General features: G+C 48.5%; 1 protein-coding gene across 1 annotated transcript in view; it reads left to right on the top strand.

Moving 5' to 3' along the window:
* TBCD (tubulin folding cofactor D) overlaps window positions 1–20,379 on the top strand; it is a 142,752-nt gene that overhangs the window by 92,379 nt on the left and 29,994 nt on the right. Inside the window, exons 16-22 of the mRNA XM_043905093.1 lie at window positions 1,442–1,471; window positions 4,358–4,443; window positions 11,075–11,155; window positions 14,684–14,757; window positions 16,219–16,336; window positions 16,954–17,014; window positions 18,633–18,655. Of these exons, the coding sequence (XP_043761028.1) occupies window positions 1,442–1,471; window positions 4,358–4,443; window positions 11,075–11,155; window positions 14,684–14,757; window positions 16,219–16,336; window positions 16,954–17,014; window positions 18,633–18,655 (473 nt within the window). The remainder of the gene's footprint in view (window positions 1–1,441; window positions 1,472–4,357; window positions 4,444–11,074; window positions 11,156–14,683; window positions 14,758–16,218; window positions 16,337–16,953; window positions 17,015–18,632; window positions 18,656–20,379) is intronic.

The following is a 20,379-nucleotide window of genomic DNA, read 5'->3' as shown; positions in this document are numbered from 1 at the left end:
GAATTCATTGCCCAGCTCTCAGTCCTAAAGGTTTCCCTGCTCCGTCCTATTGATCTGTGTCTGTGTTCCTGTTTGGGTTTCCATGGCTCCGTAGTAACCCTAACACTGGGTAGGGTGAGTCCTCGCATTTCCTTTTTCCCCCCCCAAATTGTGTCACCATTTTAGGTCTTGTGCTTTCTCCTATAAATCTTTTTTTTTTTTTTTTGAACCTTTTAAATGATGTCACCAGAATAGTAAATGTGTTCCTAAATATTGCATGTTACATAAATTGACATTGTATTTTTTTTTCATTGCCTTTTGGTTGGTTTCATTTTTGTTTTTTTGTTTTCTTTAATGAATTTATTGCAAAAGCTGAAACATGGTACACAGCAGAAGTCCAGTCTCCCCGCTCCTGGTGTAAAAGCTGCCCGAGGGCCCTCAGGGAAGGGCGGTTCTAGTTGTACCTCCCTGAGGCCACCGAGTGCTTGGTCTTGGAGACAGCCAAGTTTTTTGCTTTCCTCTGTCACCTGCGGGAGGTGTTAGGCGCCCATTTAAACATTATGTGGGGGTCTTTGTGTTCTCTTGTCTTGATTCCTTGTGCATGACTAGGTGTGCTCCTCCCAGCACTCCCAGCGGATGGTGATGGTGTGGGTGAGATGAAAGTCCTGGAGGTTATGACCTCATTCCCAGGACGCTCCCGCTTCAGGCATTCAGCCTGTGTCTGTAAGCAGGTTTGTGCCTCCCAGGAGCTCCCTGAAGCCACTGGCCACCTGACCTCTGCCCTTTGACCTGTCTCTGGTGGATGGCACGTGGCGATGAAGTTGCATTGTGTGCTTTTGATAGCTGGTGGTGAGAAGGTTCCTGAAGGACAGGGAGGCCTTTTGTGCTACACTCATGGGGTCACAGAGTCAGACATGACTGAGTGACTAAACAACAAACAAGAAGGTCCATCTGAGGACACCTCATTTTAAGTGAAGCTCTGGACCTTCTGGACAGCCCTGCTCTGGGCCTGTGAGCGGGACGTGGAGCGTGTCCACTGCAGTTCCTGGGCAAGGTGGCACGGGGAGACCAGGCACTCGGTGTCACCATCCTGTGAGTTGTCATCACAGATCCCCAGTAAGATGACTTGGGGTTTGGGCCTTTAGTTAACCAGGTAGATTTGGCTTTATTCCTGTTTCTATATCTAGGGCCTTGAATTAGGCTTTGGTATGAAAGTCAGCATCGGCCACTTAGCAGATTTTATAAACTTGAATTCTTAACCTGTGGTTTGAGAGCACAGCAGGATGTAAAAAGAGAAAGATAAAACCACCCCTAAGGCTCTGAGTGCCCAACAATGAGACCTTTATTTAAAAAAATAAAGCCGTGGCTCATTTGTTCTGCACCGGCTTTGCTGTGCGTCCATCACCAGTGGCCAGCGAGTGCACACCTAACTCACCACTCTGTTTGTGTTTCTCTTCCTTAGGCTGCTTTCCAGGAGAATGTGGGACGACAGGTATGGTTACTTTTAAATATCTTCATTCCTAAAACTTCCTGTAGATGTAGAAGTAAAAATAGTGGAGCCACTGACATGGGTAAAGAATTGACCTAAAATAAGCTAGTACTTCACAGGGTGACTTCTGGTCACAGATTCACTCATAACTCGGGTGAGTGTTGACACAAGTTTTAAACAATTAGTAGCTGTTTTACAGGAAACTTGAATGTGTAGTTTTCACAAACGTCAGAAATCCATGCCTCAAGCATTGCTGAGACCCTTCTGATGTCAGCAGTTGCCCCTGGGCACTGGAGGGGTTTGGGCAGAGGAGCCTGGCTGGGCAGGGGCAGAGACATGACCCCTGCCTATCCCCTTTGTGGGAGGAGCCAGCTTCCTCCTGCCAGCGCCCCACGGCCCCTCCTGACGCAGCGTCCTGCTGCAGGCCATGAATCTCTTACCACTGGTCAGCCTGGGCTGGGAGTGTGGCGTTTATCCCCAAGTCACTCATACTGTATGTGATGATGACCACCCTGGGAGTGTGGCCAATCTGGTGGCAAATGGGGGAGAGGTCTTCTTAGAGGAGATACCAAGCTGAGCTCTGTTGAGAAGGGTGCCAGGAGAGGGGTCTGGGCTGGAGGTGAGTGAGTTTCAGGTGTGGGAATACTGGGGACAAGCAGTGATGGGCCTTGAGGCCTTGAGGGGCACAGTTCAGACTGCAGGACTGAGGGGAGCCCACGCAGAGTGGCTGCTTGGCGGGCGGGAGAGGCGGTAGTTGGGAGAGGTGGTTGTCCTCAAGAGGGAAGGCTTGGACAACACGGGATTCCAAGACTCCTGCCTGGACATCTGGGAGAAACTGAGTGTGCAGAACTGTTGCCTTGGGTGACCCCGAGTCCGTCAGGGTTCTCACAGCAGGGCTGGCCTTGCCGTTGAACCAGAGCCTGTGTCCCCAGCACTGGGCCCACGGCCTCTGGATTGACTCGCCTTTGCTGGGCTGACAGGGAGGGACCAGGGTGAGAGGGCTAACGCTGCAGCTTCCACAGGGATGACGTTTGGTGCACGGTGGGAGGGTCTCCTGGAAGCGTGGGGTACTGGGCATGGGTAGGGGTGCTTCCACCCATGTGGCCCGGGTGTTGGAGCGGTCCCCCAGCCCTCAGAGTAGAGCTGAGAAAGGAATCAGCGGGCCTTCAGGCTGGACCAGGTCTGTGAAGGCAGCCGACCTGCTCACCTTCCATCGAAGGCCATAGAACCGCCGAGGGGCAGTGAGGAGGGTGGATTAACTGGGAGTTCTGTAGCCTGTATTGTGAACTGTGACCCCACACGTGGAGAGGTTAGGGCCTTGAGGTGCGGTGTCCAGTTATGAATGCAGTGTTAAGGCTAAGCTGATGCCAAGGTGGATTCAAACGAAGATTTGAATTCCATAGTCATTGCCAAAGGTAGAGGGAACCAAATCACGCAACTTGAACTCGAATTTGTGGTACATTGAGATTGTTGAGGTGCCACCTCATCCTTCAGGGGTGCTTTTCCGAGCACCTAGTAAGGGCTCAGCCTTTCTTCCATTGCTGTGAGGTGACAGACCCAGTGTGCTTGAGTGTGACTTAGTCCTGTCTTCCTGGAACCCCGAAAACTTAGAAGAAAGAAAGCTGGTCACTCAGCAGCTGCCAGCCTCTGGAGGGTGGCTGGACCGAGGAGACCCTGGGGCGTCGGGAGGCGTCTCAATGTTGGCCAAGGGGCGGCAGGCTTGCGCAGTGGAGCAGAGGGTCCCTCCTTCTGCAGCCACAGTGGCCTCTGTCTAGCTCGGCCTCAGGCTGGTGTGGGTGGCCTGGGGTCCAGCAGGAGTCAGCCCGGTGTGTGGTTGCCCCTGGGGTGTTGGGGGACCCTCCCCTGCACTGAGCTGTGTCGGGAGATGGATTGGCTTTTAGGTTCACTTGAGAACCAAACCTCCGATCCTGAGGTTGTGTCCGTGACAAACTTGCCAGGGTCCATTGACAATTTGGAGTCAGATTTCAAGTTCAGTTCTTCATGTGTGGGGCTCCCTCAAAAAGATAGTGTGGAAGGTTAGCGGTTTATGGATGCCTCTGCCTAAGGCTTGCTCAGTGAGGAAGGGTGCCAGGGACCAGGCCTCCCCAAACCCTCTCATGGTTAGTGACAGCACCGCATTCGCTCCTTGGTTGCAGGTTTGTCACTTATGTCCTTTTAGAAAACGTATTGTCTTGTTTTCAGATTTTCAAGTATTGTAACCAGAGAGTCGTGTCAATAATAACTTGCAGACTTTGGGGTGGGGCCTGAGCCTAGGCTGGGAACGCGTCCCTGGGTATGGCCAGTGTCCCTGACTCCCCCAACCGCTTGTTTCAGAGTCTGGTCCTGGGTGTCAGCTGTCAGGCCCCCACACATGACCTCCCAGTTTTTGTCTTGTTCATTCTCCCACCAACTGTGGGGGTGGGCTCCTGTCCAGGATTCACAACCCAGGCAGGTGCCGCCCCCCCTCAGGGGTTCTGGGGTCCTTCTGGCTGGAGGGACACTGGTTGAATGAAATCTAAACTTTAGTTCTGCTGAAATCTGATGTCTTTCTGTGGTGTGTGGTTTAAAGAAAGGGCTCTTACAGTATTTTAAAGTTGAAATGCTGTAATTGTTAGGAAAAAAAATTTTTAAGTGGTTCAAATAATTTTAGCACAGTATCCAGCCTCGGAGAGGCAGTCAGTAGTCCTTGACTTGAAAGTCCTTGGGTGAGCTTAGTTAAGGCATGTAGTTTTAGCTGTCAGTTTAGTAACCAAGTCTACATACCCCAGCACTTCCCAATTTGTTTAAACCTAACTCATGTGCATATGGTTATCAAACTTTGAAATTGCCTTTTTTACTCATTGAAATAACTTTCGTCTCTTTTTTTTTTTCCCACCATTTTTTCATTAGGGCACTTTCCCTCATGGGATTGATATTTTGACCACAGCTGACTACTTTGCTGTTGGTAACAGGTCTAACTGTTTCCTGGTTATAAGGTAAGTTTTAATAGTCATCATAAAATACAATGTTTTCTTTGAACCACAGATCTCACAGATCAGTTTCCACCTTTTGATCTCTTGAGCCTGGAAGATCCATTGAAAGTAAATTTGTGTGTAACAAGATTGAAAAAGGAATTGAAAACTGTTTTGAAAGGTTTCTTTCTCATTGATGGGACAGAGTGCCTAGGGTGTGAGTCTGTTTACATAATACTTCACAAAAAATCCAAAGGAGGACAGTGGCGCATCATGGGTGGCCTGGAGAAGGGGGTGCTCGCTTTTTAAAGAGGTGTTAACGGTTTGAAGAACACTGCTGCGGTGGTCATTTTTCTCTTAAACCAGCCCATTTCATTAGGTATTTAGTCTAGAGCATGGTCTTTTGCAGGGAATAGCTGCGAGCCAAAACTGTGTGTTGCTTTCTGTGTGGCCACTGCTCCACTGGGGAGCTTCTCAGAATGAACCCTCACATTGAAAGGGCCTGTTCTTTTATTGTTTCAGTGAAGCAGTGTTTCCCAAGTGAAAGTTATCTCTAGCTTCTTTATGAGTAAAAAAAGAGGTATTTGAGAAATCAGGTCAAGGAATAAATATTTAACATCTCTAACTGCAGTTTTACAGAAATCGCATCAAAGCTTACATAATTTAAGTATGTAAGTCGTGGGGCAGTGAGCCCAGTGTCTCAGTTAATTAACCCATTTGCAGCAGTAGTACAGGATGGGCATGATTTCATGAAGTGACTTATTTGCCTTAAATTTTGCTTTGAATTGGGAGAGGAAGCACACCAATGCCTTTTTAAATTGTTAACCATTATGTGTCTGAAGGATAGATTCCCCAACACTCCTGCTGTGCAAACCGTGCAGAAACTACATTTCTCCATAACCAGCACGGATAGATATTTTTTTTTTTAAAAGATGTAGCATTTGGCCTCTTTCCCAGAAACAATCTTTGCCCAAACAGACTCTGTATTTTTAGCATCCTTTCCACCTTTCCTCAGCATTTAATGGCCTTCTTTGCCTTATCAGTTCTTTCCTGTTTTAATTCTGTTTTCTTTGATTGTTAATCTTTGAACATGTATTATACATGGAGAATCTTCCACCTTTGCCCAAGTTTTCTGGTTAAAAACTCGCAGCGTTCAGCCTTGGCATGCTTTTCTTGTGGCTGAGGTCTCATAGTTGGTCTGCTTTTCATAGACGGGCTGGCTTGGGGTCTGTGTTTTTTACAGAGGGTTCTGCACACTTGCCTGGACAAGAGGCAGTTTGTGCAGATGGGTCCAGCAGTCATGGACCAGGGGCTGTGGCTTCACTCCATTACCACAGGGCGCTTTGGGCAAGCTCTCCCCTTGCCCCAAGGCAGGGCTGACACCCAGGGTCCTATGCCAAAGGAGCCTGGTGGGGCTGAGGGGACAGCCCTGCAGGAAAGAGTCCAGAGAGCAGGGCCCAGCCTGGTGGGGTGGGGCTTCTGAGCCACAGTGGTCCTTGGGTTGTCCTGAGGTCAGGGAACCAGGTTTGATGGTCAGATCTGCATTTTGAGCATATCACTGTAGTTACATTTTGGTAACTGGAAGCAAGGAGACAGGGCCCCTCACAAGGTGGGGCACGGTTAGGGGAAGGTCAGGGCCCCCTCCTGAGGTGGGGGGACACGGTCAGGGGATGGCTAGGGTGCAGAAGTTGGGACACCAGGAGAGTTGGGGTGTTGGGTGCACCAGTGAGGGAGAAAATGCCTTGGGTTTTGGGGAAGGTCTGGAGCTCAGCTTCGACAAACATGAGGGTCTCGTGGCACATCTTGAGTGGATGTATGGGCTGATGTGTGGATGGGTCTCCTGGAGATGGGAGTGTCTGATGCAGAATTGAAACTTGTGGACGAGGACCATCAGGTGGGGAGACTGACATCATCTTACCTCTACTTTTGACTCAGAGCTTTGTCACAGTACTGGTGACAAACGGAAAACTGCTCGTGTTTAATGTGTAGATGCCGATCGGTGTTGACGGGCACCGATCTCTGTCACCAGAACACAGTGAGAGACCCGGCTCCACAGGATCTCCAGGTGCCCCTCCTCCAGTGGTAGAGAATCTGCCTGCTACTGCAGGAGACATGAGATGCTGGTTCAGTCCCTGGGTCTGAAAGATCCCTGGAGTAGGATATGGCGACACACTCCAGTATTTTTGCCTGAAATATCCCACAGGCAAGAGAAGCCTGGCAGTCTAGAATTCAGTGGGGTCGAAAAGAGTCAGACAGTACTGAGCACGCAGGTAGGCACTCCTCCAGGCACCGGTCTGTTCCTGTCACTCTGGGTCATTCGGTGACTGGAATCGTGTGGTGTGGACTCTGGGTGCTGTTCTGGCCACCTGCGCTCTGCCTGCTTCCTCGGATGTGTCCTTCCTGTGTGGGTGCCCATGCGTTCCTTGTTCCTTCATGTGATGAAGCATGTCTGTCCATCTGTGAAGTGGATCTCAGAGTTTCCAGGTGGGGGCTTCGATCACCTTTGTGTGCGCATATGTCTGTGGGGAGGTGCTTTCCTTTATCTGGTTAAACACTGGGAGTGGAGTGGCTGGACACTGACTTTAAGAAACTGCCAGATGGTTTTCCACAGTGACTACCTCCTTTTACCTTGTCCTGGCTGGTCCCTGGTGTGGTCAGTTTTTTGTTTTTTTTTTTAAATCTCAGCCATTCTAGTGAATGTGCAGGAGGAGCTCATTAATTTGTTTTTTTTCCCCAATGACCAATGACATTGAGCATCTTATCATGGGCTTACTTGACCAATCGTTCGCCTGTTTATTTCCTGGGCTAGTTGTTTTCGTGTTACTTAGACTTTGAGAGTTCTCTCTCAGAGGATGCAGATCCTCTCTCAGGCCCATGATCTGCTCATGCTTTCTTCTTGTCTGTGGCCTGTCTTTTCAGTGTCCTGTGTATTCCTAAAGACAAAACCCTTGGTTAAAAATCAGCTTAAGTTTTGTTCTCCTTAAGTTTTATTACATTTGATTTGCATACAGTAAAATTCACCCGTTTAAAATGTGGGTTTTGGCAGGTACATAATCACCTCTGTAGTCAACACGGGGAATGTTTCTGTCACTCCAGAAAGTGCCCTCAAACCCGGGCCCTGACCGCCTCGGAGTTGCCTTCTGTCACTGGAGTTGACCTTTTCTAGAATGTGTAGGACAGTCACGTGGTGTGTGGGCTCCTGTCTCTGTATGTCATCGTCCGTCGATGCTGCTCAGTTACTAGTCCACCGCACAGGCTGCGGCTTGTGCCCTCCTCACCAGCTGGTGGCCGTTCGAGCCGCTTGACTTCGGATGCGTGCGTCCAGGTGGTGCTTCTCTTTGCCCAGCTGTCTTCTGCTGTGGTGTAACAAGCAGTTGTGAGCACTGTTTGTTGGTTTGTCTTCTTGCAGTTGTAAATTTCCTTAACAGATCGCTGGCACCACAGCACTGTGCATCCTTCTGAAGATGGATTTTGTCATATTTTGTTTTCTAGTGGTGTGCTTTCCAGTTATTTTGCACATTCCTGTCCTGTAAGTGCTTCAAACTAAGGAAGCCCCAGAGTGAACTTTCCCTCTTACTTCCTAACTCAGTGAACATCATGCTGCCCACACCGGCAGCTCAGTGTTGCTTCTCCTTCTCTCATTCCTCGTGTCCAGCTGGTGACCTAGTTCTGTCACTCCTTCTCCGTAACAACCCTCAAACATTCACTCTGCGTGCCTGCTCAGTTGTCACCGTAGCCCAGCTCTCACTGCCCTGTACAGTTGCAGAGCCTCCATGACCACCCTGTCACTTGTCTGAGTGCAGGACGGAATGCTTCTCTTTGTCACACGCCCCCTGCCTCCTGGTCCCCAGTGGTCCCGCACCCTCCTTGGCCCTCCTGCCTGTAGTCCTCGCCCCGTGGTGGATGCCCCTCTTAGGTTGCAATTGGCCTCCGTGCCTGAGTCCCTGTAAGTGCTGAGTGCTGCCTGGGCTGGTGGTTCTGGCCATGCATCTTCTCCAAGGTCAGCCGCTAGTTAGTGCCAAAGCTCAGACTAGAATTCAGGTGGCCAGCCCCTGTCTGGTTCTTCCTGTGAGGCTGCTGGTTTGTCTCCCCACTTCTCTGGGAGCTCAGGTTGCTGGCCTGGGTTGGGTCTGTTTGTTGGGTGGGGCCAAGGCCCCATAGGTTATGTGGGACCAGCTTTGACTGTCCTGACTGTTCTGTTTTCTTCTTCTGACTCCCGCTTAAGTGATTCCTTCGTTTTTAGAGGGGCTCTCAATCCAGCTCACTGCTGGAGAAGCCTCTGCTTTTCTTCCTCTCATGCCCGGAGCACAGATTTTCCCTGACTTGACTCTCCCAGAGCTCATGCCTTGTAGCACATGCATGCCCACCTGGCACCCGTGTTCACCCTGTGTACATGTAATGTGCCCGCACAGGGTTTGGGTAAAATCCTGTTCCCCCTTCTTGGCCTTCTGTGCCATCCACTGTATTTTTCAGCCTCTGTGTAACACGCGGGTGATGGACAAGTCCATTGTGGGGCTATGTAGATGGTGTGGCAAGTTCAGACAATAAATGTAAGCAGTTGGTGTTTTAGAGGCATTAAGTATAAAAGTGTATTTTTTGCAGTAAGTAATATATCTGCTTGGTATAAAATTCAGAAGTTGCAGGAGTTGTTTGGGGAAAACCAGGGCGTCTCCCCTTTCCTCTCAGGCACCTGGCTCTACCCTGGGGGTCCTTGCTGACCCCCAGTTCCCGTGTCTTCTAGAGAGATTTGGTTTGCATCGTGTCTGTGGTTGTATTGACTTCCTTCTGTCCATGCTGAGCAGGGGCACACGGTGCGCAAGCTTGGAACCACCGAAGTGCTCATCCACAGAGGGTTGGTCGGATACAGGCACACCCTGGGGATACTGTGGGTTCCGGGCCAGACTGCTGACACAAAGCGAATATTGCACTAAAGTGAGTCGCATAAATTTTTTGGTTTCCCACTGCATATGAGAGTTATCTTAACACAAATCTGTAGTCTGTTAGGGGGTAATAGTTAGGTGTCTGTAAAAACAATGTACATGTTCTAATTTAAAAATGCTTTATTGCCAAACAGTGCTAACCATCATCTGAGCTTTCAGCGAGTCATAGTAACATGAGCCATCACTGTTCACAGATCACCATAACACATATAATAATGTTGGAAAAAGTTTGAACTGTTGCAAAAATTACCAAGATGTGACACACAAAGTGAGCAAATGGGGCTGATGGTTCAGCACGGGGTTGCCCTGTGTCTTCAGTTTGTAAAATACGCAGTGTCTGTGGAGTACAGTGAAGCGAGGGCAGCCTGTAGTAATCAAGTCGGGCTGTCAGCAGTAAGGAGGCAGCTCTCCGCGTGTGCCGTCACAGCAGAGCGTGTACGCCGTTTGCTGCCCGTGACGTCCTGCGTGTCTTGGAGAGCCTTCCTTATCTTTATGTGGAGTGTGACCTGTAGATCTCCCCCTCCTGGCCGTTGGCGTCTGTCTTTTGCTGTTATGGACGATGTGAAGTGAATAGTCTTGTGTATCTTCTCACCTGTGTACTTATATCTGAGTGAATTAACAGAAGTGGAACTGCTGAACCAACGGGTACTCGTTTTCAATTTCCTGGGCAATGCCACTTGCTGTCTCTAGAGGCTGTGCCAAGATGCTGTCCCCAGCAGTGTTTCTGGGTGCTTCTAGATCCTTCCAGCGGAAGCTGTAAAACCCTGATTTTGGCAGTTTGCCAAAAACTGTGGACAAAACTTTTCTTTCTGTTTCCCATTGAATGATGCTGAATGTTTGAGCTGTATCTTTTCTATAAACTTTGGTGATTTTTCTCCTAGGTGATGATATTATTGATTTGGAAATACTCCATGTTACAGAAGTCTCTTGTTTGTGATAGCAGTTGCAGATATTTTTTTGTTTTATGGTGTGTTTTTCCTGGCAGCATTTTTCTCCTCTGGTTGTGTTTTTTGAATGTACCAATTTCTTCTTTTTTGGCTTCTGGGTTTTGAGTCATAATTAAAAAGGCGTGTCCCACTTGGAAATTATTTTTAGAAGTTCTCTTATGGTATTTTCAGATGTAACTTTTATTTTTAAGGCGTAATTAACACTTCATCAGCTGTCCTCACATGAAGCGTACAGTTCAGTGCGTGCTGGCAGCCTGCACACCCGGGTGACCAGCACTGCCACTGAGATGTGGAGAGCGCGGCTCTTTGGCCCCAGGCGCTGCTCTGCCCATCACCGTAGCTCACTGATGCCTTTTGTAGAATGTCACACGAGACCTGGCTTCTTTCTCTCAGCATGGTGGTTTCAGAGAGTCACACTTACTGTGCGTGTGTTGGTAGCTTGTTCCTCTTTATTGCTGAGCTGTCTGAGTCTGCCACTGTTCTGCAGTTTATCTGTTAGTCCTCCTGTTATATATAGACATTTAGGTGGTCTTCTCTTTTGGGCTCTGATGAATGAAGCTGCTTGAAGTCTTTATTTATTTAGAAGTCTTTTTGTGGATTTATATTTTCATTTCTTTTAGATAAATACTTAAAAGGGGATTTCTGTGTATTTATAGGAAACTGCCAAACAGTTTTTGGAAGTAGTTATATCGCTTTATTTTCTCAGAAGCAATGTGTGAGTTCTTGTTCCTGCACATTCTCACCATCTCTGAATATTGTTTTTTCCAGCATGTTTATTGCCGGCTTTCCTGAGTACACACAACCAATGATAGAACACCTGGTTACCATGAAGATCAACCATTGGGATGGGTAGGTGTTGTGTTTTTGTGTTTGCCTAATTAATTTATCTGTCAAATAAAAATTCTTACTATTTCCCAAGGGAGAGATTAAATTGAGCTCGTAAGCCTTGAGTACGTTTTTTTGGTTATAGATTTCATATTTTTGAAGTAACTCTTGAGAAGTAATGTAAGTTCCACTCTTCACACCTGATGTGTTGGCTAATGGTCTACCTCCAGCTTTACTTCTGGAGACTTCAGTGACATCTGCTGGGTGTGTAAACATTCCCATGTCATGAGGGCTGTGGGATCCACTCACCGTGCTATGGCCACGGCCTCCCACCTCGCGTCTGCTCCGTTTGGCCGCTTCGCCGTCTCCTCCGTCCTTCCTGGAGCTAGGCAGGCATTTCCTTTTTCCTGATTACGGGGCAGTTTCAAGGTGTCTTCGCATTTCCCAGCAGTTAAATGTGTCTGTCCAATGGGGAGGGCCTCAGTGTGACCCAGAGCGGGTTATCAGTGCTGCTGGCAGCACCTCTGGGAGAACGGCGTATTTTCTCTTGGAAAGCTCTGTGTAGCTGCCGGCGCTCTGGCCGAGGTGTGTGTGTCAGTAGCTTCTTCAGGCTCTACATCTGGAATCCCAGCTTATAGTGGGTGTTGCTTGTAGTCAATAGGACATTTAAAACCAAAATTGTAACTATGTCAACCATGGTGAGAGACTAAACTTTTTAGCTATTGAAATCTCCAGCTGTTGTTGAAATGTTTATTTCTTCTTTCAACTCTGTCTTTTTTCCTTCATGTATTTTGGGTGAGACTCTCTGGTTAGGTGCATATAGATTTCTAATTTTTTTTGTATCTTCCAAATGTATTGACCTTTTATTGTTACGAAATGTCTCTTTTTGTTTCATGTTAGATTTCTTAAAGTGTAATTTGATATTATTATAGCTTAAGGGTCGGCAAGCTTTTTCTTGTAAGGGCCAGAGAGTAATATTTTAGGTCATCGTCCCATGTATTTTGTTGTTTTTTTTTCCTTTATAAAATCCTTTAAAAATGTGAAAACCATTCTAAGCTTGGGGCCTAACAAAAGGAGGCCTGTCAGTCACCTTGCACCCCTGTCTGTCTGTCTGTCTGCAGGGGGATGGCAGATGGTCCCTCCTTTACATCCAGCCTGGCGACCAATGCGTTTTATTTGAGGGCTTTAGTCTTTTCACACCTGATGTGGTTATCCACGTTGTTTAATTTACACTTGTCATTTTACTATGTGGTTTGTTTTTTTCCTCATTTTTTAAAGTGTTAATTTATTTAAAACATTCTTTGTGAAAGTATTCTCTTTAGTATAAGCTCTAAAAACCTGAAATTTCCAGGATTCATGAATGGAGGGGAAATTGCAGTCAGATTTGAAGGTCCTCATGATAATACCTGCTCAGATTTTTTTTTAGTGTTATAGTTCATGGAACAAAATTATGCCTAATTTTTAAATGATTCCTCAGAGGCGGAGATACTTCTGCCTTTCTCTGTTTTTGGCCTGGATTATATCCATAAAGAGATATGAGCTATAAACTGATAAACGGAGTCTCTTCAATTTCCTGTGAACACATGGCTTGTGGAAAATGGGGAGCTTTACAGAAGTCTTTAGTGGTGTAAATATACCTTCACTAGTGTAGGTATTCTGTCATACTTCTAATAGTATATACTTTTGAAAGGTATTATCCAATGTTTTGGGTTTCTTGATAAACAGCAATGTCTTACTATGTAGCACAGGAAACTATATTTAATATCCTGATGAACCATGATGGAAAAGAATATGAAAAAGAATATATGTGTATAACCGAGTCACTTTGCTATACAGCAGAAATCAACACAACATTGTAAATCAACTGTGCTTCAATAAAAAAAATAAACATTTTCTGATACTTGGACATACTCACCCCAAATAATTTATGTATCAAACATAATTAAAAATTTTTGACTTTGGTAAGATGCACATAATATTTATGTTAATGTCTTAATCATTTTTAGTGTTCAGTTCAGTAACAACCAATCTCTAGAACCTTTTCATCTTCCAGAACTGAAACTCCATGCCCATTAATCACTGACTCCCCATCCCCTGGCAACCCTGTTTGTCTCTATGGATCTGAATCTTCTAGGAATCTCCTGTGGAATCCTGCAGGATTTGTCCTTTGGTGACTAGCAGATTTCACTCAACATAATGTCCTCCAGGGTTCATCCATGCTGTAGTGTGTGTCAGAATCTCCTTCCTTTATAAGACCAAGTAGTCCATTCTATATACTTGCCACATTTTCTTTACCCATCATCCTTGGGTTGCTTGCACATCTCAGCTATTGTAAGTAACGCTGCTATGAATATGGATGTGTAAGTATCTCTTCCAGACCCTGCTCTCTGTTTTGGGAGTATATACCCAGAAGTGGGATCCATAGTTTTTCATAATGGTTGTACCATTTAACATTCCCAATACGAATGCACAAGGATTTCAGTTTGTGCAAATCCTCACCAGTACTTGTTACCTTCTGCTTTTTTCTAAAGTGTTGATCTTTATGGGTTACATCGTTTTCTTTGTTGTTGTTGGGTTTAAGAGTTCTTTATATATTCTGGATGTTAGTCCTTTATCAGGTACATGATTTGCAAATATTTTCTCCCATTCTGTAAGTTGCCTTTTCTCTCTGTTGATTTTTTGATACTCGCAAGTTTTAGATTTTAACACAGTCCAGTTTAACTATAATCAGTTTATCTGTTATCAGTGTATATAGTTTGTCCTTTGCCTGTGCTTTTGGTGTTGAAAAACATTTTAGAAAAAGATCTAAAAAAGTTTAGATTTGGCAAGGAAAACATTGCCAAATATAATGTCATGAAGCTTTCCCCTTATGTTTTTTCCTAAGAGTTTTATAAATGAGGTCTGACATTTAGATGATAAATAATATTATTTTTAAATACAGAAAGCTTATCTTCAGAGTGCACTAATTGGGAAGATCACTGCTGGGATGGGTCTGGGGGGGTGGCGTGCATGGATGCAGGCATCCACCTCACAAGTGACCCTCTGGGTTTGATCAGAACCCGTCTGGCCCCTGGCAGGCTTGGTTTTATTAACCAGTCTTGGGGTCATCCTTCTGTTCTGTGTGTTGAGAACGTATCACCTGTGCCTTGATTGGAGATATTTGCACTGATGTGATGTGCACCTCCTGTTTCTTAGCTTGAGCCACTGGAACTTCCCTCATTCAGCCTACGATTTTCCCAGTGGTGTTTCCCAGGCTCCTGGTACTCCTGTCCTCTGCACCCCTCGGGGCGCAGGAGGTTAGACCCACTTGGCCATCCAGCACCGTGCAGGTGGCAGCTTTGTCCTGACACAGGCTTGCATGTAGTGCCGCCTCTTGGTGAAGGATCTCTCCCTCATTTACGAACAGAGGGTCTTACTTGCTAGTCTATTTGTATTTGTTCTCATAGTGTTTGACTAAGTGGCCAGGCGACAACTCCCACACACTGTCCCCTCCGAGTAAAAGCCAGACTCCTCAGCCTGCAGGACTAACAGTGTTCTCTGCCCCGCCCCCAGGGCCATCAGGGAGCTGTCTGCCAAGGCGCTGCGGAACCTGGCACAGCGAGCGCCCCAGCACACCGCCCACGACGGTAGGTGCTCCCTCCACGCCCTCACGTGTGCACATGCGTGTGCACCACAGACACACGCACACACACTGGAGGCCCCCTCGCTAATGTTAAGACCTGAGGGTTTCTCTCTTGCTGGGAAGGGTGCGAAGAACTGGTCTGTGCTTCGTCGGGGACAGAACACAAACCAGGTGCCCCAGCCTCTGGGAGCGCAGGTGCTGTGAGCACTGAGGTGTGCGTGTTCCCGGGAGCCCCAGGGTTCATTCCTCTGCCGTCCCAGCCAGAATGGATGGATCTGCTGTGCACCGCGTGTGTTTCAGGGTGAGCCTTAAAACAACAAATGAAGCAGCTTATAATGTAACATGCAAAACAGTGAGCTGCCTACCTAGGGCTTTGGGGGACTTGCTGACTTCCTGGGCTGGGCCTGAGTGCGCTCTACTCAATAACAAGACAGCCAGTCTGAGTTAATGACATGCCCTTATCGTTAAGAAAAGACCCTGTATTTGTTCCATCATGTCTTTTCTATTTGGAATCAATAGGCATCTGATTTCAGTTCAGGAAACAATACATAGGTTTCTCTGACTTGTACTTATTCCCACTGACATTAATTAGAGAAGTAACTGTTGTTGGATTACAGTTGTTCAGTTGGAGTTACTGATTTTACTCAGACACTCTAGGATTTTACATGAAGACTTGGGGCCTGTGAAGGTCCTCAGGGTCTTTTCAGCTTCGCCGTCTCTGAATTAAACTTCATGTCAGGAATCTCACCTGGTGTTTACTTTCCTTTGATGATGGTCCTGCTGCCTAAATGAAGGGGACACTTTCTTCCCAGCTCAGGAGTGCTGACTGCTCCAGGATTCTTAAACACTGACCACTCCCAGCTGCCACACCTGAGCGCCCGTGAGGGCCCCCTCCCAGCAAGGATGCTGTTGGCTTCCATGGCCTCTGCATGGCTGTGACCGTGGTTTCCCTGGCTGGAGGGACAGAGCCTCTGTGGTTGTGACTTCTTGCCTGTACTCCCGGCCAGGCTGCAGGGACCCTGATCCTGCTTTCTGTCCCCAGAGCACAGGCTCCGAGGCTTTCTCTGCTCTGAGCGGCATGGAGGGAGCTCCTGCCTGAACCAACGTGTGTTGGCTGTAGGGTCCTACAGCCCGGCCTCTGTCCTCCTGCCCCCCAGGGGTCCCTGAACAATAAGAAAGACCTGGAAAACAGTCTGTTCTCCTTCTTCCCTGATGTCTGTCCTCACCCTGAGTCCCCACCCTGTGTCTGGGGCCCCGGAGATGTGTGCTGTTTGGAACAAGTATCCTCTTAAGTCACATTCGCCCTCCCTGTTCACATGTCTGCCCATGGAGTTCAGCGTGTTAGAGGCCTCAGTTTCGCCCTGGCTGTGGGATGATGATAGAACTGAGCGGGTGCGTTCCTCCCCTGGATCCTGAACCCGCGTCTGACAGTCACCCCGTGCCTCTCCCACTGTGTGCTTGGCAGTGTTCCCACGTCTGCTGTCGATGACACAGAGTCCAGACCTGCACACTCGGCACGGGGCCGTGCTCGCCTGCGCGGAGGTCGCCCGCAGCCTGCACACGCTGGCCACGCAGCAGGGCAGGTAGGAACCCTCGTTTGTACCTGTGGTGTGCTCCGTCCTCCTGACAGCATCTGTCCGTGGTCCCCTGTCCTCTCTAGGGGATCCCACCTCTCTGGGCTTCTCTTGTCACCTCTTTCTTTCTGAGATTTAAATAGATTGTAAAGCAAAGACACGTTTTCCAGAGTTGGTGTGGAGTAGCCTGTGTATGCAGTATCCTTTGCTCGTTATCCCTTACAATAATCTAAAATACCGGAGGATATAAAAGTTTCAACCCGGGGCCTCTTCTGTTGGTGCAGTTGGTATAAATAACAACAGACGCAGTGTGGGGTGACTGAGATCGCCTGAATGTCGAGAATGTTTTGTGAAGCAGCTGCTCCATCTTCTTACTTTCTGACTGACTTTTCCTCACAGACACAGCTCACCACACACTGTGATGTCTGTCCCGTGGTTCCTGGATTCCGCCTTGAGAATACTGTATTTTATAAAGTCGATTGCTGTCCCTTGAGGGTTCCCTGGGGGCACGATGATAGAGGATCTGAGTTGACCTTCCTTCTCTCCCCAGGGGTCCTGGGAATTTCAAGCCCCCTGCCCCAGACTCAAAACCATGGTCCTCAAATGTCATATTTGAATTCCTGCAGGCCCGTCTCGGACTTCCTGGATGAGAAGGCCATGCATGGTCTGAAGCAGATCCACCAGCAGGTCAGTGTGCAGCCGTCGGGGCCGCCCCTTCGGTGCCTGGGGGCCTCCTTGCCCCCACGCCCTTCCCGCTCCTCAGCTCCAGGTGCAGCCTGGAGTCAGTCCTGGGGCATTGGGCACGAACCCTGGGGCTGAGCTCAGGCTCTCCCGTGTGGCCAAGTGTCCCCCGCTGGACCGGCAGAGAATGCCCGCCTCTCGTCTGGTCCTGGCCGCCCTCCTCGCTCAGGGCGTCCTTGCGGGATGGTGGGCGGGTGGTGGCTCACAGAGGGCCTTGCACCCCCAGCTTTACCTCCACAGGGGGAGCTCCACGTCTGCAGTCACACCCAGGGTTTGTGCATGCACTTCTCTGGGGAGGTGTGTGTGTTTTTCTGGGTTTTGAGATTCACAAAGGCTTTTGTGACTCAAAATTGGTGAAGTACGAGCTGTGGGTCTTAATGTTACAGGATAACATGAAAGTCACTCTTGAGTGTTAAATGGCTTTACCATTTGTTGTTCTGGGTAGAGTTCTAAGGTTTTTCTTTGTGTGATAATTGACCATTTTGACGTCCTTCCCTCATCCTGTTGGTGCTGTTAGCTTTCATTTCCATTCTAGCAAAGTCTTTTCATCTGCTTAGGTGCATTTCTCACCTTTATAGGTTAATTCATGTATGTTTTTTGGCCGTGGTGGGTCGTCGTTGCTGCATGCGGGCTTTCTCATTCCGGTGAGCAGGGACTACTCTTCATGGCGGTGCTTGAGCTTCTCGTTGTGGTGGCTTCCCTTGTTGCGGAGTGTGGGCTCCAGGGCGCTCGGGCTCCAGTATTCGTGGCTCACAGGCTCTAGAGCTTGGTCGCGGTAGTTGTGGCGCATGGGCTGAGTTACTCTGCCGCATGGGTGATCCCCGACCAGGGGTTTAACTCGTGTCCCTTGCATTGCAAGGCGGATTCTTAACCCCTGGACCCCCAGGGAAGCCCTCGTTTCTCACCTGTGGAGGGGAGTCTGGTGCTCACTTGACACTGTGGAGCCAGGCTGACGCCATGTGGTGCTGTAGAAGCCTCAGAGTGGGGACCACCCCGTCCTCGCCTTCCTTGTTCTGTAGAGCCTGGGTAACAGCGAACCTACCTGAGTTTCTGTGAAACCTGAAGAATGTGTTTGGAGAGTTGGGTGGAGTTTTTGGCACAGCATGAGCTTTCAGTGAGTGGGGGCAGGGACGGTAGTTAGTGGTGATGCTGTGAGGTGCTTCTCTGAGTTCCTTGCCAGGAAGAGGGCCGTCAGGGTTAATTTTCTGCCTGAGGGGCTGTCAGGGGGCAGGTCCGGTATCTAGGCATCCCCTCGCTGTCACTGGCTGGTGATCCTCTTCCTCCCTGCTCTGACCCTTGGTTTCCCTACCAGGCAAGGGAAGGAGGAATCTGGGCTGTCTTGAGGATCAAACGCAATTGTGCACGGAGGGTCTTAGCGAGGGAGGGGCTGTTAGCGAGTTGCTCCTGGAGAGTGGCGTGGAGTCCATCAGCCCCTCCTGGGAAACGCCCACCTGTGCTTGTGTCTCTGTTCTCCTTCTGATACTCGTTGATGTTATATACCTGCCATGTTATATTTTTAAATCCTAGTAATTCAGATGACTAATTTTCAATTCTTTATTTTTAGCTTTACGATCGTCAGTTATACAGGTAAGATTTACATACCTGAAGTTTTATGTTTTGTGAAGAAAATATCGGGCCCCTAGTCACGGGCATCTCCTGAGTGGTCCTTGCTGAGTCATCTGTGTGTCATATTTGAGTGAGTAAAGAGCCGTGAAAGGCCTGGTTGGGTTCTGAGCTTCACAGGCAACATGACGGGAAGCTCCCTCGTTTGACTGTGGAGTCTGACAGGCTTGTGGCTGTGGACAGACCACCCGCAGCAGCGACACCGCCTGGATCTGCCTTCTGCCCTTTGCAGCAGGTCCCCTCTGCCCTGGTGGCTGTGGTCTGCCCTCTGAATGTCACGTGGATAGAACTGTACTGTGCAGTCTTGGGGTCTGGCCTTTCTCACCGAGAGCGCTGTTCCTGAGATTCACTGTGTGGTTGGCATACAGCGGTGTGTTCTCTTGTGGAGCTGTTGGTGGTCAGCGACCTGTGCGCTTGGTATCTTCTTGCCAGGCGGTGGGCATCTTCCAGCTTTTGAGGATAAAACTTGTGTGAATATTGACATCCCAGTCTTGGTGTGGACGTGTGTTTCTGTTTTTCTTGGGTAAATACCTGTGTCAGGACCCTCTATGGTCAGTGTGGAGATGGGACGAGGTTCCTGGGCTCTTTGGTGGTATCTGTTTCCTATTTATTGGTCCTTCCCTTAGAGGCATCCTGCAGGTGATAAACTCTGCTGAGCGATTCTCCTGCTGGGTGGGTGGAGCCTGCTATGGACCTGGACCCGTGGGTGTGGCTCTGCTACTTCTTGGGTGGAGGCCTGGAGGGAGTTCCCTTGGGCGCTCTTGGCTGTTCCACCAATGCTGCCTGCCTGCTTTTCATCTGTTTTAAGAGAAAGAAAGGAATGACTCATTTCCTCATACATGTTCACCTGTTCATACGTGTTCACTTGTTCCTGATGAAGTGGCCTGAACTCCGCTGGACTAACCGTGGATGAGCAGGGAGTGAGCTGTGTGCTGAGTGAACTGAGGAGTGAACCGCTGGCCAGCCTGGGGCCATTGTGCTTTTGTCGTGTGTGGCTTTCTTTGGAGCTGAAGGCTCCTGATGATATCGTTAGCATCTTACAAATTCCAAATGCACGTCTGCTCATTACCTTTAAGTGTTCTTTTCTAGTGATAAATCCCAAAAGTAAATAGAAAATAAACCCCTTCCTTGAGGCCAGTGTAGGGAGATGATGGACGTGGCGTCTGGTGTAGCAAGGGCTCTGAGTGGGACGGGCCTGGTGCCTCAGCAGTGTTTGTGCCCCAGGTATGACTCCCACACAGACCACAGAAGGGAGGGCACGTGCCCCACGGGACCAAACTGGGGGGGCTTGAATCCGAGTGTCCAGTCCTGACCTGTGAGATCTAGCTTAGCCCCCCTATTTCTTTTGACTATTTCCTTATTGTGAGTTTGGGAGTCCCTGAGACCACTCGCAGGCTCAGGGACTGCCTGGCAGAAGGACTCAGCACTCAGCATAGCTCTTGATGCTGTGAAAAAAATGAAAGTGAAAGTTACTCGGTCGTGTCTGACTCTTTGCAACCCCATGGACTATACAGTCCATGGAATTCTCCAGGCCAGAATACTGGAGTGGGTAACTTTTCCCTTCTTCAGGGGATCTTCCCAACCCAGGAATTGAACCCAGGTCTCCAGCATTGCACACGGATTCTTTACCAGCTAAGCTCTTGATGCTGTGGTTGTGGCTTATTGCTGCACAAGTGTTCATTCAAATC

The sequence above is a fragment of the Cervus elaphus genome, chromosome 5 (genome assembly GCF_910594005.1).
Source record: "Cervus elaphus chromosome 5, mCerEla1.1, whole genome shotgun sequence".
Lineage (NCBI taxonomy): Eukaryota > Metazoa > Chordata > Mammalia > Artiodactyla > Cervidae > Cervus > Cervus elaphus.
Note: the sequence above shows the minus strand (reverse complement) of the source record. Positions and strands in the feature narration are given on the sequence as shown.